The sequence below is a fragment of the Salvelinus alpinus genome, chromosome 8, assembly GCF_045679555.1.
Source record: "Salvelinus alpinus chromosome 8, SLU_Salpinus.1, whole genome shotgun sequence".
Taxonomy (NCBI): Eukaryota; Metazoa; Chordata; class Actinopteri; order Salmoniformes; family Salmonidae; genus Salvelinus; species Salvelinus alpinus.
Genome location: NC_092093.1, coordinates 46096430 through 46114275, shown reverse-complemented (window position 1 = coordinate 46114275; position 17846 = coordinate 46096430). Strand labels below are relative to the sequence as shown.

The following is a 17846-nucleotide window of genomic DNA, read 5'->3' as shown; positions in this document are numbered from 1 at the left end:
CTTGTCCAGTGAGAGAAAGAATGATCTATTGGGGAAGGACTTAATACCTTTCCTTGTCCAGTGAGAGAGAGAATGATCTATTAGGGAAGGACTTAATACCTTTCCTTGTCCAGTGAGAGAGAGAATGATCTATTAAGGAAGCAGGAAATAAGTGATTTTTATCAATAGGTCCCATAGTAGTAGCAGAGGAGATTTTAAAATGCCGTCTAAACTGGTACCAAATCTTATGTGTGGTGAGCACTACATGATTGCAAGTATTGCGAGAGGGGGATGCTGGGGGAGAAGAGCAGAGTAAGGCAGGAAGAGAAGCAGGAATACAAGAATGTGCCTTTACATGGCACCATGGGGTATCTGCAGCATGTAACCAGAATTTCATAAATTGCTAGTTGGCTGCCCAGTAATAGTATAAAAAGTTGGGTAGTGCCAGCCCTCCACTAAACTAAAGATCTATTGACTCTGGGTCCTCTCCAGATAAATGTGGCAACAGCCTGATTGACTTAGGACAATAGGATAGATTGAAATAGATAAAGGAATTTGGGTACACTGTTCATTTTTACAGCATTAATCCTTCCTATCAGTTTTCATTTGCGCAAGAAGGGGAGCGAAATGTGCAGAGAAGAGAGCGTGTAATGAATGAGGTACGTTCACTCCAAGGTATTTGAAAGCAGAGCGGCTAAGCTGAAAGGACTGTCTGCTGGATCTCTATCGCTGCTGGATTGATTGAGACTCACTTTTCTGGAGATTCAGCTTGTAAACAGAGAAGGAGCCAAAGTTCTCCAGAATAGAAAGTAAACAGGTTACAGGGTTATTTACGTAACAAATCATCTGCATACATTGATAACCTATGTTCAACTCCTTCCTGTGTTACATCTTGGGAAGAGGAGGATGCCCGTAAAGCTACTGAACGGGGCTCAATGGCGACGGAAAATAATAAAGGGGACAGTGTGCAGCCTCTGCGTGTCCCACGTACCAGTGCAAAATAATCTGAACGGTACAGACATTGGCCTGGAGAGGTGTATGCAAGAAACAGATTCATGAGCTTAATTTTTTCTTAAATCTTTTAAGAATAGCAAATTTCCTTAGGGAGATTACCACCTCAGGGGAGTTGGAGAATTGTTTAGAATAAATCATTTTAAACAGCGTCCGAATATAAAGAAAATGAATATCTGTCCTTTTTATGAAGCCGGTTTGTTCTTGTGATATGAGTCCTGGTTAGACTACTTCCAGACGCCTTGCTATCACCTTCTCCGTACCAGGCAGTGATGCAACCGGTCAGGATGCTCTCAATGTTGCAGCTGTAGAACCTTTTGAGGATCTGAGTACCCATGCCATATCTTTTCAGTCTCCTGAGGGGGAATAGGTTTTGTCGTGCCCTCTTCATGACTGTCTTGGTGTGCTTGGACCATGTTTGTTTGTTGGTGATGTGGACACCAAGGAACTTGAAGCTCTCAGCCTGCTCCACTACACCCCTGTCTATGAGAATTGGGGCTTGCTTGGTCCTCCTGTTCCTGTAGTCCACAATCATCTCCTTTGTCTTGATCACGTTGAGAGAGAGGTTGTTGTCCTGGCACCACACGCCAGTTCTCTGACCACCTCCCTATAGGCTGTCTTGTCATTGTCGGGCCTACCACTGTTGTGTCATCGGCAAACTTAATGATGGTGTTGGAGTCGTGCCTGGCCATGCAGTCATGGGTGAACAGGGAGTACAGGAGGGGACTGAGCACGCACCCCTGAGGGGCCCCCGTGTTGAGGATTAGTGTGGCGGATGTGTTGTAACCTTCCCTTACCACCTGGGGTGGCCCATCAGGAAGTCCAGGATCCAGGGGCAGAGGGAGGTGTTTAGTCCCAGGGCCCTTAGCTTAGTGATGAGCTTAAAGGGCATGCAGAGCTAAAGTGAATGAATAGCAATCTCACATAGGTGTTCCTTTTGTCCAGGTGTGAAAGGGCAGTGTGGAGTGCAATAGAGATTGCATCGTCCTGGGATCTGTTGGGGTGGTATGCAAATTTGAGTGAGTCTAGTGTTTCTGGGATAATGTTGTTGTTGTGAGCCATGACCAGCCTTTATGGCTACAGACGTGAGTGCCACGGGATGGTACTCATTTAGGCAGGTTACCATAGTGTTCTTGGGCACAGGGACTATGGTGGTCAGCTTGAAACATGTTGGTATTACAGACTCAGACAGGGAGAGGTTGATAATGTCAGTGAAAAGACTTGCCAGTTGGTCAGCGCATGCTCGGAGTACACGTCCTGGGAATTCGTCTGGCCTTGCGGCCTTGTGAATGTTGACCTGTTTAAAAGTCTTATTCACATCGGCTGCGGACAGCGTGGTCACACAGTCGTCCGGAACAGCTGATGTTCTCATGCATGATTCAGTGTTACTTGCGTCGAAGCGAGCATGAAAGTAATTTATCTCATCTGGGGGCTCGTGTCACTGGGCAGCTCTCAGCTGTGCTTCCCTTTTGTAGTCTGTAATGGCCCTGCCACATTCGATGAGCGTCGGAGCCGGTGTAGTAGATTAGATCTTAGTCCTGTATTGATGCTTTGCATCTGCTTCATCTGACCACATGTTTATTGATCACTGGTGCTTCCTGCTGTAATGTTTGCTTGAAAGCAGGAATCAGTAGGATATAATTATGGTCAGATTTGCCAAATGGAGGGCGAGGGAGAGCTTTGTACGTGTCTCTGTGTGGAGTAAAGGTGGTTGAGTTTTTTTTTTTTTAACATGCTGGTGGAAATTTGGTAAAACTTTCCCTGCATTAAAGTCCCCGGCTACTAGGAGTGCCGCCTCTGGAAGAGCGGTTTCTTGTTTGCTTATGGCGGTATACAGCTCATTGAGTACGGTCTTAGTGCCAGCATCGCTCTGTGGTGGTATGTAGACAGCCACAGTGGCAAGAAAAAGTATGTGAACCCTTTGGAATTACCTGGATTTCTGCATAAATTGGTAATACAATTTGAACTGAACTTTATCTAAGTCTCAATAATACACATAGTGTGCTTAAACTAATAACCCCCTAATTATTGTATTTTTCTTGTCTATATTGAATAAATTTTAATTTTTTATTTCACCTTTATTTAACCAGGTAGTTCTAACAAGTTCTCATTTACAACTGCGACCTGGCCAAGATAAAGCAAAGCAATTCGACAAATACAACAACACAGAGTTACACATGGAGTAAAACAAACATACAGTCAATAATACAGTTGAAAAATAAGTCTATATACAATGTGAGCAAATGAGGTGAGATAAAGGAGGTGAAGGCAAAAAAGAAAAAAAAGAGGCCATTGTGGCAAAGTAAATACAATCTAGCAAGTAAAACACTGGAATGGTAGATTTGCAGTGGAAGAATGTGCAAAGTAGAGAGAAATAATGGGGTGCAAAGGAGCAAAATAAATAAATACAGTAGGGGGAGAGGTAGTTGTTTGGGCTAAATTATAGATGGGCTATGTAGAGGTGCAGTAATCTGTGAGCTGCTCTGACAGCTGGTGCTTAAATCTAGTGAGGGAGATAAGTGTTTCCAATTTCAGAGATTTTTGTAGTTTGTTCCAGGCAGCAGAGGTAGGGTATCTCAAAACATGCCTTCGACTTAGGCTAGGCTATGCATGCTACCTGGCAAAGGAGTAGGTCATAGATCCAAGATAAGGCTCAGAAGTGACTGTTGAACCAATGCTGGATGCGCTCCTTGTCACGGTAGTAGTGAAAACGGACGATAAACACTCTAGGCTTGGAGTTGTCGTCTCCGCCCGCTGGAGAGGGGCCAACGCAGTGGGCTCTATCCAGCTTTGCGGGTGATGGAACGATGGCCGGACCCAGCACCTTCACAAAGAATTCTGACATGAACTTAAACGAGTCCCCACCTTCACGTTTCTCTGGTATACCAACTAAATGGCGAGAATGAGATTCCAGGTCGTCGGTCTTGTCAATCAGCTTTTTGTTTTCGGAGCTCAGACGGGTGACTGTTTTCTCAAGGACTACTATTCGGTTGCTGTAGGTCATGTTCAAAGCCATCAATTCGGCGGCCTTGTTCATCCGCAGCGGCTCTGTCACCATCCAGGACGGAGGAGAAGGGGGCCAGAGCAGCATCAATGGCAGTTTTGAGCTGAGTGGCTAGTAGCTGTAATTTCCGAGACCAGAGGGGAGTGTGACCACATGAGACTCTAACGGTTGGCCTGGAGTCGGTACCATTCACGTTTGCCATCGCGGTTGAAACGTTACAGGTCTTCTGCTCCTCAGCTTCTTCTCCATTCACATGCTGACCCGGAAACATATGTCCCTATTTTAATCAACCCATTTTGAATTTGTGATAAAGCTGTCGGGATTTGGCAAGGAATGTACACTAAGTATGTGGACACCTTGTCTCATTCCAAAATCATGGATATTAATATGGAGTTGGTCCCCCCTTTGCTGCTATAACAGCCTCCACTCTTCTGGAAAGGCTTTCCACTAGATGTTGGAACATTCAATTTTGAGTCTCATAGCAAAGGGTCTGAATACCTTTTGAAATGATGTATTTGCAAACATTTCTAAAAACCTGTTTTCACTTTTATCATTAAGCTATTGTGTGTAGATTGATGAGGGAAAAATAATTTAATGCATTCTAGAATAAGGCTGTAACGTAACAAAATGTGTAAAAAGTCAAGGTTTCTGAATCCTTTACGAATGAACTGCGTGTTAAATGTAAAATAATATTATTATTTTTTTTTTTTTTACACATACACCGGAAATGTGTTGTTTTACAGGGTCAGCCATAAAAGTACGGCTCCCCTGAGTGAAGTGCCTTGCTCAAGGGCACAGACATATTTTTCGGTTAATGTCTCAATGCTCTAACCACTAGGCCTCACTATGCGATACATTCTGGACTGTTGGGGTGGTTGTACGTGTACCAGAGGCTGGTTTCTGACTGCCGTCAGATGGTGTTAATGAGCAAGTTAAACCACATGAGAGAGTTTCATAAACCTGATAATAACAGGTTGTCTGGAGGCTGGAGACAGGATTTCTGAACCACAGTGGGTCTCTGTCCCTCTGGCAAGCTAGGGAGGTGTTAGGATGGGAAATTAGAGTACCCCTTCTCCTCTCCTCATAAATAAAGGGAGGGCTGTGTTTCCCGACGCTTGCACATTTCTCCCCAGGAGTTCAAGTGGTTTCGGTTTCCTTTAAATCCCAATAAGAGACACCGGGACTTCCAGAGAGACAAAACATGCTGACGGGGTGTGGGAGGAGGTGATGGGGGAGGAAGGGGGTGAGGGTGGTGTAGCCTGGTCTCGGTAGTCTCCATGTCGGTCTGTCTTTGCCTGTGTATTTGTATTGTATTTATTATGGATCACCATTAGTTCCTGCCAAGGCAGCAGCTACTCTTCCTGGGGTTTATTATGGATCCCCATTAGTTCCTGCCAAGGTAGCAGCTACTCTTCCTGGGGTTTATTATGGATCCCCATTAGTTCCTGTCAAGGCAGCAGCTACTCTTCCTGGGGTTTATTATGGATCACCATTAGTTCCTGCCAAGGCAGCAGCTACTCTTCCTGGGGATTATTATGGATCCCCATTAGTTCCTGCCAAGGCAGCAGCTACTCTTCCTGGGGTTTATTATGGATCCCCATTAGTTCCTGCCAAGGCAGCAGCTACTCTTCCTGGGGTTTATTATGGATCCCCATTAGTTCCTGCCAAGGCAGCAGCTACTCTTCCTGGGGTTTATTATGGCTCCCCATTAGTTCCTGCCAAGGCAGCAGCTACTCTTCCTGGGGTTTATTATGGATCTCCATCAGCTGCTGCCTTTAACGACTCATGGTGTAATTTCTAGGAACATACAGGAACTCAAGTCATTTTGTTCACCCGACCTAGAATACCTCACAATTCAATGCCGCCATATAATCTCCCAATAGAATTCTCCTCCGTCATTGACACGGCCGTTTACATCCCACCTCAAGCCGATACCTCGACGTCCATCAAAGAACATCACTGGACTCTATGCAAATGGCAGGGTAGCCTAGTGGTTAGTGTTGGGCTAGTAACCGAAAGGTTGCAAGTTTAAATCCCCGAGCTGACAAGGTACAAATCTGTCGTTCTGCCCCTGAACAAGGCAGTTAACCCACTGTTTCTAGGCCGTCATTGAAAATAAGAATTTGTTCTTAATTGACTTGCCTAGTTATATAAAGAAACCAAAAAAACTGGAAACCACATATCCCGAGGCTGCATTTATTGTAGCTGGGGATTTTAACGAAGCAAATCTGAGGACTAGGCTGCCGAAGTTCTATCAGCATATCGACTGTACTACTCACGCTGCTAAGACTCTCGACCACTGCTATTCAAACTTCCGGAATGCTTACAAGGCCCTCTCCCGCCCCTCCTTTCGGCAAATCTGACCAAAACTCCATCTTGCTCCTCCCTTCCTATAGGCAGAAACTTAAACAGGAAGTACTCGTGCTTCAAACTATTCAATACTGGTCTCATCAATCGCAATCCATGCTTCAGGATTTTAGCAGGGACCCCAGACAATCGCGGACTACAAAAGGAAAACCAACCACATCGCTGAGACCGACATCTTGCTTCCGTGCAGGCTAAACCCATTCTTTGCATGCTTTGGGGACGACGTGGCACGCTACCAAGGACTCTGGGCTCTCCTTCTCCATGGCCGCCGTGAGTAAAACATTTTAAACGTGTTAACCTCCGCAAGGCTGCCGGCCCAGACTGCGTCTCTAGCCGCGTCCTCAGAGCATGCGCAGACCAGCTGGCTGGTGTGTTTACGGACATATTCAATCTCTCCCTATCCCAGTCCATGGTCCCACATGCTTCAAGATGGCCACCATTGTTCCTGTACCCAAGAAGGCAAAGGTAACTGAACTTAATGACTATCTCCCCGTAGCACTTACGTCTGTCATCATGAAGTGCTTTGAGAGACTAGTCAAGGATCATATCACCTCTACCTTACCTTACCTGACAGGCTAGACCCACTTCAATTTGCGTACCGCCTCAATAGATCCACAGACGATGCGCTCGCCATCACTCTGCACACTGCCCTATTCCATCTGAACAAGAGGAATAGCTATGTAAGAATGCTGTTCATTGACTATAGCTCAGCATTCAACACCATAATACCCTCCAAGCTCATCATTAAGCTCGAAGCCCTGGGTCTGAACCCCGCCCTGTGCAACTGGGTCCTGGACTTCCTGACTGGCGTCCCCAGGTGGTGAAGGTAGGAAACATCAGCTCCACTCCGCTGATCCTCAACACTGGGGCCCCACAAGGGTGCGTGCTCAGCCCCCACCTGTACTCCCTGTTCACCCAAGACTGCGTGGCCAAGCACGCCTCCAGCTCAATCTTGAAGTTTGCAGACGACACTACAGTAGTAGGCTTGATTACCAACGATGACGAAACAGCCAACCGGGAGGAGGTGAGGGCTCTGGGAGTGTGGCGCCTGGAAAACAACCTCACTCAACATCAACAAAACAAAGGAGGTGATTGTGGACTTCAGGAAGCAGCAGAGGGAGCACCCCCCCTATCCACATCGACGGGACAGTAGTGGAGAGGTGGAAAGCTTCAAGTTCCTTGGCGTACACATCAATGACAAACTGGAATGGACCATCCTCACACAGTGTGGTGAAGAAGGCACAACAGAGCCTCTTTAACCTCAGGAGGTTGAAGAAATTTGACTTGTCCCCTAAAACTCTCACAAAGAGTTTTACAGATGCACCATTGAGAGCATCCTATCGGGCTGTATCACCGCCTGGTACGGCAATTTCACCGTCCGCAACCGCAAGGCACTCCAGAAGGTGGTGCGGTCTGCCTAAAGCATCACCAGGAGCAAACTGCCCGCCCCTCCAGAACACCTACACCACCCGATGTCACAGGAAGGCCAAGAAGATCATCAAGGACAACAACCACCCGAGCCACTGCCTGTTCACCCCGCTATCATCCAGAAGGCGAGGTCAGTACAGGTGCATCAAAGCAGGGACCGAGAGACTGAAGAACAGCTTCTATCTCAAGGCCATCAGACTGTTAAACAGCCATCACTAGCACATTTAGAGGCTGCTGCCTACAGGCATAGACTAGAAATCACTGGCCACTTTCAGGAATGGAACTCTAATTACTTCAATATTACATGTCTGGCATTACTCATCTCATATGTGTATATACTGTATTCTATGCTATTCTACAGTATCTTAGTCACTTAATAATGTTTACATATCTTTATTTATTTATTTATTTTTATTTAACCTTTATTTAACCAGGTAGGCAAATTGAGAACACGTTCTCATTTACAATTGCGACCTGGCCTACAATTGCGATATCTGCATTACTCATCTCATGTGTATATATACTGTATTCTATACTATTCTACAGTATCTTAGTCCATTCTGCTCTGACATCGCTCGTCCATATGTATATTGTCTTAATTCATTCCTACTTAGATTTGTGTGTGTGTTGGGTATATATTGTGTAATTTGTTATATATCACTTGTTAGAGCTAGAAACACAAGCATTTCACTACACCTGCAATAACATCTGCTAGTCATGTGTATGTGACCAATAAAATTTGATTTGGTAGTGTGAGAAACAAGTTTTGGTTTATTTCGTAAATGTGAAATCTGCAAAACCACGTTTACGTAAAATGATCTGCATTAACAGAATTTAATGTCACCAAATGACCGGGATTAAAGGTACAAACGGTGGCTACCACATGGGCATTCATAGTGGGCATTGTGGGCCGACACTGTATAGCCTAGGCTACTATTCTACTTTGCAGGGATTTGTTTTTTTTTCTCAGCTAGGGCTGCATATCGGCCAGGAACAGGCCTGATCAGCATTGATTTGTCTATAAATTTAGAAAATATTTAATATCAAATTATACCATGCCAGGTTGGAGAGGATCGTCACATTGTCCATTTGACACAACGTTAGCTCATTATAGAACTCAGAGCCAGAATAACCTTGTCGACTGCAGCATTTGGCTACACCTACAATAACATTTGCTAATCACGTGTATAGGTTAGAATTGTGGAGAAATTACAATGTTGTTGACCAGGCTTCAGTTTTCTCCTATCACAGCCATTAAACTCCTTTAACTGTTTTAAAGTCACTATTGGCCTCAGTGAAAATCCGGGAGCGCTTTCCTTCCTCTCCGGCAACTGAGTTAGGAAGGACCCCTGTATCTTTCTAGGGACTGGGTGTATTGATACACCATCCAAAGTGTAAGTAATAACTCAATAGCTCAAAGGTGGATTCAATGTATCTTTTTTTTTTACCATTCTACCAATAGGGGTCCTTCTTTGCGAGGCATTGGAAAACCTCCTTGGTCTTTGTTGTTGAATCTGTGTTTGAAATTCACTGCTCGACTGAGGGACCGTACAGATAATTGTGTGGGGTAAAGAGATGAAGAGTCATTCAAAAATCATGTTAAATACTATTATTGCACACAGTGAGTCCATGCAAATTATTATGTGACTTGTTAAGTAAATGTTTACTCCTGAACTTATTTAGGCTTGCCATAGCAAAGGGGTTGAATACTTGTTGCCTGAAGACATTTCACCTTTTCATTTTTTAATAATTTGTGAAACAAAATATTGACGTGGCGTATTGTGTTGTAGGCCAGTGACCAATATCTGCAGTGCTGCTCGTGGAAACGCCATCGCGCTGAGTCTACCTTTTAAATTTAAATCAATCCCAATGTGACCCCCCCAGATTGAGGCTTGAAAACCCTATTAGGAAAAAAACCTTCGACATCATTTAAAACCTTTTTTTGTTGATTTTGCCCAAAATGGAGAGAGAGAAAAGTGACACCTAATGTAATTCATGATGGTTTTTATTTGAGTTAGTTTTGGAGTCTAAGATAATAGTTAGGGTTTTTAAGATAATAAGGGGAGGGTTTTAAAATGATACTTTTAGTAACAGGTTTGTTTTATTTCAGTTTACAAAAAAAAGTAATTGTTTAGTTTTTGTTTTAGTTTAAAATAATAACCTTGATCCACACACACGCTACACACACATCTCAACTGCTGCTACCAGACTCTTATTATGATTGCTAAATACTGCACAATTGAAACTTGCTCCCCAATCCCCCTTTCCCCAAAAGGACATGAGACGTGTTGGAAGTATAAAATATTGGAGTATATATTGACTTCCTGTATTATGCTAAAACATTTATTCTATTCTACTGAGCCATTTACCTTGTTGCTATTCTTATATTTAATGATGTCTTATTGTTGATATTGTGGAGAAGGAACCTGCAGTAAGCATTTGGTTGGACGGTGTGTACCATGTCTATCCTGTACATATGACTAGTACAACTTGAAACACATTAATTTAGTTAATTCTGTAACTGTGTTTTTACAGGTGAGAGAGGAACTGGGAAAAGCACAGGGAAAAAGCTGTGTTTTAAAGGCTCCACGTTTCACAGAGTTGTAAAGAACTTCATGATACAGGGAGGAGACTTCACCGAGGGTAAACCTACACAATATATTACATCTTCATAGGGTAAACCTACACAATATATTACATCTTCATAGGGTAAACCTACACAATATATTACATCTTCATAGGGTAAACCTACACAATGTATTACATCTTCATAGGGTAAACCTACACAATGTATTACATCTTCAAAGGGTAAACCTACACAATGTATTACATCTTCATAGGGTAAACCTACACAATGTATTACATCTTCATAGGGTAAACCTACACAATGTATTACATCTTCATAGGGTAAACCTACACAATGTATTACATCTTCAAAGGGTAAACCTACACAATGTATTACATCTTCATAGGGTAAACCTACACAATGTATTACATCTTCATAGGGTAAACCTACACAATATATTACATCTTCATAGGGTAAACCTACACAATATATTACATCTTCATAGGGTAAACCTACACAATATATTACATCTTCATAGGGTAAACCTACACAATATATTGTGTAATATACATACAGTACCAGTCAAAAGTTTGGACACCTACTCATTCAAGGGTTTTTCTTTATTTGTACTGGTTTCTACATTGTAGAATAATAGTGAAGACATCAAAACTATGAAATAACACATATGTAATCATGTAGTAACCAAAAAAGTGTTAAACAAGTCAAAATATATTTGAGATTCTTCAAAGTAGCTACCCTTTGCCTTGATGACAGCTTTGCACACTCTTGGCATTCTCTCAACCAGCTTCACCTGGAATGCATCTGTTCACCTACTCTGCGTTTCACAAAGACACGGCGGTTGGAACCAAAAATCTCACATTTGGACTCATCAAACCAAAGGACAGATTTCCACCGGTCTAATGTCCATTGCTCGTGTTTCTTGGCCCAATCAAGTCTCTTCTTCTTATTGGTGTCCTCTTGAAGTGGTTTCTTTGCAGCATTTCGACCATGATGGCCTGATTCACACAGTCTCCTCTGAACAGTTGATGTTGAGATGTGTCTGTTACTTGAACTCTGTGAAGCATTTATTTGGGCTGCAATCTGAGGTGCAGTTAACTCTAATGAACTTATCCTCTGCAGCAAGAGGTCCTTTCCTGTGGCAGTCCTCATGAGATCCAGTTTCATCATAGGGCTTGATGGTTTTTGCGACTGCAATTGAAGAAACTTTCAAAGTTCTTAATTTTTCGTATTGACTGACCTTCATGTCTTAACGATGGCCTGTCGTTACTCTTTGCTTATTTGAGCTGTTCTTGCCATAATATGGACTTGGTCTTTTACCAAATAGGGCTATCTTCTGTATACCCCCCTACCTTGTCACAACACAACTGATTGTCTCAAATGCATTAAGGAGGAAAGAAATTCCACAAAATAACTTTTAAGAAGGCACACCTGTTAATTGAAATGCATTCCTACTTCTTGAAGCTGGTTGAGATAATGCCACAAGTGTGCAAAGCTGTCATCAATGCCAAAGGGTGGCTCCTTTGAAGAATCTAAAATGTATTTTGATTTGTTTAACACTTTTTTGGTTACTACATGATTCCATATGTGTTATTTCATAGTTTTGATGTCTTCACTAATATTCTACAATGTAGAAAATAAAGAAAAACCCTTGAATGAGTAGATGTTGTAAAATTGTTGACCAGTAGTGTGTTTGTGTGAAAGAAAAACACGTTCTTTTGTCTATTAAAATAACATCAACTTGATCAGAAATACAGTGTAGACATTGTTAATGTTGTAAATGTCTATTGTAGCTGGAAAAAGCAGATTTTTTATGGAATATCTACATAGGCGTACAGATGCCCATTATCAGCAACCATCACTCCTGTGCTCCAATGGCACGTTGTGTTAGCTAATCCAAGTTTATCATTTTAAAAGGCTAACTGATCATTAGAAAACCCTTTTGCAATTATGTTAGCACAGCTGAAAACTGTTGTCTGATTAAAGAAGCAATAAATCTGGTCTCCTTTAGACTAGTTGAGTATCTGGAGCATCAGCATTTGTGGCTTCGATTACAGGCTTAAAATGGCCAGAAACGAAGACCTTTCTTCTGAAACTCGTCAGTCTATTCTTGTTCTGAGAAACTAAGGCTATTCCATATGAGAAATTGACAAGAAACTGAAGATCTCGTACAACACGGTGTACTACTTCCTTCACAGAACAGCGCAAACTGGCTCTAACCAGAATAGAAAGAGTGGGAGGCCCCGGTGCACAACTAAGCAAGAGGACAAGTACATTAGAGTGTCTAGTTTGAGAAATAGATGCCTCACAAGCCCTCAAATGACAGCTTCATTAAATAGTACCTGCAAAACACCAGTCTCAACGTCAACAGTGAAGAGGCGACTCCAGGATGCTGGCCTTCTAGGCAAAGTTCCTCTGTCCAGTGTCTGTGTTATTTTGTCCATCTTAATCTTTTCTTTTTATTGGCCAGTCTGAGATATAGATTTTCTTTTCAACTCTGCCTAGAAGGCCAGCATCCCAGAGTCGCCTCTTCACTGGGAGGAGTGATGGTTCCTGATAATGGGCATCTGTACGCCTATGTAGATATTCCATTAAAAAAATCAGCCGTTTCCAGCTACAATAGTCATTTACAACATTAACAATGTCTACACTGTATTTCTGGTCAATTTTATGTTATTTTAATGGGCACATTTTTTTTGTTGCCTTTCTTTAAAAAAACAAGGACATTTTTAAGTGACCCCAAACTTTTGAACGGTAGTTTATAATTGTCTATCTGAGTGATTTCCATACATTGTCACTGTTCTGTGCCATGTTGGAAGCGTTACTGACTGTTTAACCTCCTGGCAGGCAATGGAAGAGGAGGGGAATCCATATATGGAGGCTACTTTGAAGGTAAGGAGTAGGATCTATTAATCGGATATAATACCGTAATGTCCCTTTTAATTCATATCTAAAAAATAATATGCTGCTGTGCACCTCTATCTTAGAGACTACGACTGCATGCCTGTAGTTGCATGGACAGACAGATAGGTAACTGGTGGTGAGCTGCCAGTTTTAAGTTGTGCTGTTAACTCTTTGTTGTATTGCCTTCCATCTAGTCAACGTAGCTAGTAGTAAGCTTTGTGATTCAGCATGGAGACGCTAATCTATTTTCTTTATTTCAAGCTCCAATCTTCCTGCCTAAAATGTTCAACATATTCTTTTATTTATAGAGTGTGGTCTTTTGCAAAATGAGAAGGTAAGAGACTGTCCTCAGCTCAGTAACACAATGTCAACCTGTACCACTCCACCTTCCCCAGCTCTATACAAGATGTCTGCCTAGGTCAGTCAGCCAGCCAGTCAGTCAGTCAGCCAGCTAGCCCAGTGGTTCCCAAACCCACAACGAGGGTCCAGGTGTGTTGCGGGATTTGATATATACTGTATATATAGATGGTACCAGTCAAAAGTTTGGACACACCTACTCATTCCAGGGTTTTTCTTAATCATACTATTTTCTACACTGTAGAATAATAGTGAAGACATTTAAAACTATGAAGTAACACATAGAATCATGTAGTAACCAGAAAGTGTTAAACAAATCAAAATCTATTTTATATTTGAAGATCTTGAAAGTAGCCACCCTTTGCCTTGATGACAGCTTTGCACATTCTCTCAACCAGATTCTTGAGATAGTCACCTGGAATGCATTTCAATTAACAGATATGCCCTGTTAAAAGTTAATTTGTGGAATTTCTTTCCTCCTTAATGCATTTCAGCCAAGGTAGGGGTGGTATACAGAAGGTGGCCCTATTTGGTAAAAGACCACATCCATATTATGGATGTGGTCTATATATAAAAATAAGTATCATAACAAAAAAATAAGTATCATAACAAAAAAGTCTGAAATCACAAATGCTCATATTCCTGGCATCTTTCTGAGCGATACAAAATTAATCTGTACAGGCGCAGTCTGGTTGAAAGGCCCTGTGTGTGTGTTAAAGACCATTAACAGCTCAAATAAGCAAAGAGAAAACGACAGTCCATTATTACTTTAAGACATGGTCAGTCAATGGGGAAAATTTCAAGAACTTTGAACATTTCTTTAAGTTCAGTCGCAAAAATCATCAAGTGCTCTGATGAAACTGTCTCATGAGGACCGCCACAGGAAAAGAAGACCCAGAGTTACCTCTGCTGGAGAGATGAAAGATGGCGCCGAAGACCATGGTTGACGTTTTACATTCTCCCAACCAATTGTGCAATTTAATTTTGTTTGTGTTTTATGGAACTTATTTTTTAGCTTATTGTGTACATAATGTTGCTGCTACCGTCTCTTATGACCGAATAGAACTTCTGGACATCATAAAAGCGATTACTCACCACGGACTGGGAGAAACTTTTTCCTTTAACGAGTCCGACGAGAAGGATATCCTGCTTTAACTGGAACAGGCCCAGATCCACGCCTTTTTGGGTGAAGAAAAAACACTGGGAAAGGGGACGCAAATCGCGGATCCTTCTGAGAATCTGGAGGAGAGCGAGCAAACTCCCACTGCCTTCCATTCTTCTTGCTAACGTGCAATCGTTATAAAACAAAATTGATGACCTAATATTACGATTATCCTACCAACGGGACATTAAAAACTGCAACAACTTATGTTTCACCGAGACGTGGCTGAACGAAGAAACGGACAATATAGAGCTGGTGGGATTTTCCATGCATCGGCAGAACAGAGACGCTACCTCTGGTAAGACGAGGGGTGGGGGTGTGTGTCTTTTTGTCAATAACAGCGAGTGCGCGATGTCTAATATTAAAGAAGTCTCAAGGTATTGCTCGCCTGAGGTAGAGTACCTTATGATAAGCTGTAGACCACACTATCTACCAAGAGAGTTTATCTGTATTATTCGTAGCCGTCTATTTACCACCACAAAGTGAAGCTGGCACTAAGGCCGCGCTCAACCAACTCTATAAGGCCATAAGCAAAGAAGAAAATTCTCACCCAGAAGCGGTGCTCCTAGTGGCCGCGGACTTCAATGCAGGCAAACTTAAATCAGTTTTACCAATTTTTTTGTAAAAAATATCCTAGACCACCTTTACTCCACACACAGAGATGCATACAAAGCTCTCCCTCTCCCTCCATTTGGCAAATCTGACCATAATTCTATCCTCCTGATTCCTGCTTACAAGCAAAAACTAAAGCAGGAAGTACCAGTGACTCGCTCAATACAGAAGAGGTCAGATGACGCAGATGCTACACTACAGGACTGTTTTGCTAAAACAGACTGGAATATGTTCCGGGATTCATCCAATGACATTGAGGAATACACCACCTCAGTCATCGGCTTCATCAATAAGTGCATCGATAATGTTGTCCCCACAGTGACTGTACGTACATATCCCAACCAGAAGCCATGGATTACAGGCAACATCCGCATCGAGCTAAAGGCTAGAGCTGCCGCTTTCAAGGAGCGGGAGGCTAAACCGGACGCTTATAAGAAATCCCACAATGCCCTCAGACGAACCATCAAACAAGCAAAGCGTCAATACAGGATTAAGATTGAATCCTACTACACCGGCTCTGACGCTCGTCGGATGTGGCAGGGCTTGAAAACTATTATGGACTACAAAGGGAAGCCCAGACGCGAGCTGCCCAGTGACGCGAGCCTACCAGATGAAGTAAAGGCCTTTTATGCTCGCTTCGAGGCAAGCAACACTGAAGCATGCACGAGAGCTCCAGCTATTCTGGATGACTGTGAGATAACGCTCTCGGTAGCCGATGTGAACTAAACCTTTAAACAGGTCAACATTCACCAAGCCGCTGGGCCAGACGGATTACCAGGACTTGTACTCAAAGCATGCATGGACCAACTGTCAAGTGTCTTCACTGACATTTTCAACCTCTCCCTGACCGAGTCTGTAATACCTACATGTTTCAAGCAGACCACCATCGTCCCTGTGCCCAAGGAAGTGAAGGTAACCTGCCTAAATGATTACCGCCTCTTGGCACTCACGTCGGTAGCCATGAAGTGCTTTGAAAGGCTGGTCATGGCTCACATCAACAGCATCCTCCCGCACACCCTAAACCCACTCCAATTCGCATACCGCCCCAACAGATCCACAGATGACTCAATCTCAATCACACTCCACACTGTCCTTTCTCATCTGGACAAAAGGAACACATATGTGAGAATATGCTGTTCATTGACTACAGCTCAGCGTTCAACACCATAGTGCCCACGAAGCTCATCACTAAGCTCAGGACTATGGGACTAAACACCTCCCTCTGCAACTGGATCCTGGACTTCCTGACGTGCTACCCCCAGGTGGTAAGAGTTGCCACGCTGATCCTTAACACTGGGACCCCTCAAGGGTGTGTACTTAGTCCCCTCCTGTATTCCCTGTTCACCCATAACTGCGTGGCCAAACACGACTCCAACACCACCATTAAGTTTGCTGATGACACAACAGTTGTAGGCCTAAGCACCGACAACGATGAAACAGCCTTTAGGGAGGAGGTCATAGAACTGGCAGTCTGGTGCCAGGACAACAACCTCTCCCTCAATGTGAGCAAGACAAAGGAGCTGATCGTGGACTACAGGAAAAGGCGGGCTGAACAGGCCCTCATTAACATCGACGGGGCTGTAGTGGAGCGGACCAAGAGTTTCAAGTTCCTTGGTGGCCACATCACTAACGACGCATCATGGTCCAAACATACCAAGACAGTCGTGAAGAGTGCACGACAAAACCTATTCCCCCTCAGGAGAATGAAAAGATTTGGCATGGGTCCCCAGATCCTTATAAGGTTCTACAGCTGCACCATCGAGAGCATCCTGACCGGTTGCATCACCGCCTGGTGTGGTAACAGCTCGACATCGCTACAGAGGGTTGTGCGAACGGCCCAGTACATAACTTGGGCCAAGCATCCTGCCATCCAGGACCTATACAATAGGTGTTGTCAGAGGAAAGCCCATAAAATTGCTTTTTATTTTAGCCTACTTGGTAAGTATTTTCTTCGTCTTGAACTGCACTGTTGGTTGTTTAGGGCTTGTAAGTAAGCATTTCACGGTGAAGTCTACACTTGTTGTATTTGGCGCATGTGGCAAATAAAGTTTGATTTGATAACTCTAATGAACTTAACTGCACCTCAGATTGCAGCCCAAATAAATGCTTCACAGAGTTCAAGTAACAGACACATCTCAACATCAACTGTTCATAGGAGACTGTGTGAATCAGGCCTTCATGGTAAAATTGCTGCAAAGAAACCACTAAAGGACACCAATAAGAAGAAGAGACTTGCTTTTGCCAAGAAACACGAGCAATGGACATTAGACCAGTGGAAATCTGTCCAAATCTGAGTCCAAATTTGAGAATTTTGTTTTCAACCGCTGTGTCTTTGTGAGACGCAGAGTAGGTGAACAGATGATCTCCGCATGTGTGGTTCCCACCGTGAAGCTTGGAGGAGGTGTGATGGTGTGGGGGTGCTTTGCTGGTGACACTGT

General features: G+C 43.2%; 1 protein-coding gene across 4 annotated transcripts in view; it reads left to right on the top strand.

The window, feature by feature from the left end:
* nktr (natural killer cell triggering receptor) overlaps nucleotides 1-17846 on the top strand; it is an 82967-nt gene that overhangs the window by 17906 nt on the left and 47215 nt on the right. For 3 of the 4 annotated variants that reach the window (XM_071414060.1, XM_071414059.1, XM_071414056.1), the window contains exons 4-5: nucleotides 10325-10432; nucleotides 13221-13265. In XM_071414060.1, the coding sequence (XP_071270161.1) occupies nucleotides 10325-10432; nucleotides 13221-13265 (153 nt within the window). Of the gene's footprint in view, nucleotides 1-10324; nucleotides 10433-13220; nucleotides 13266-13585; nucleotides 13612-17846 lie in introns of those variants that run through there. The other variant, XM_071414062.1, reaches the window with a different exon arrangement.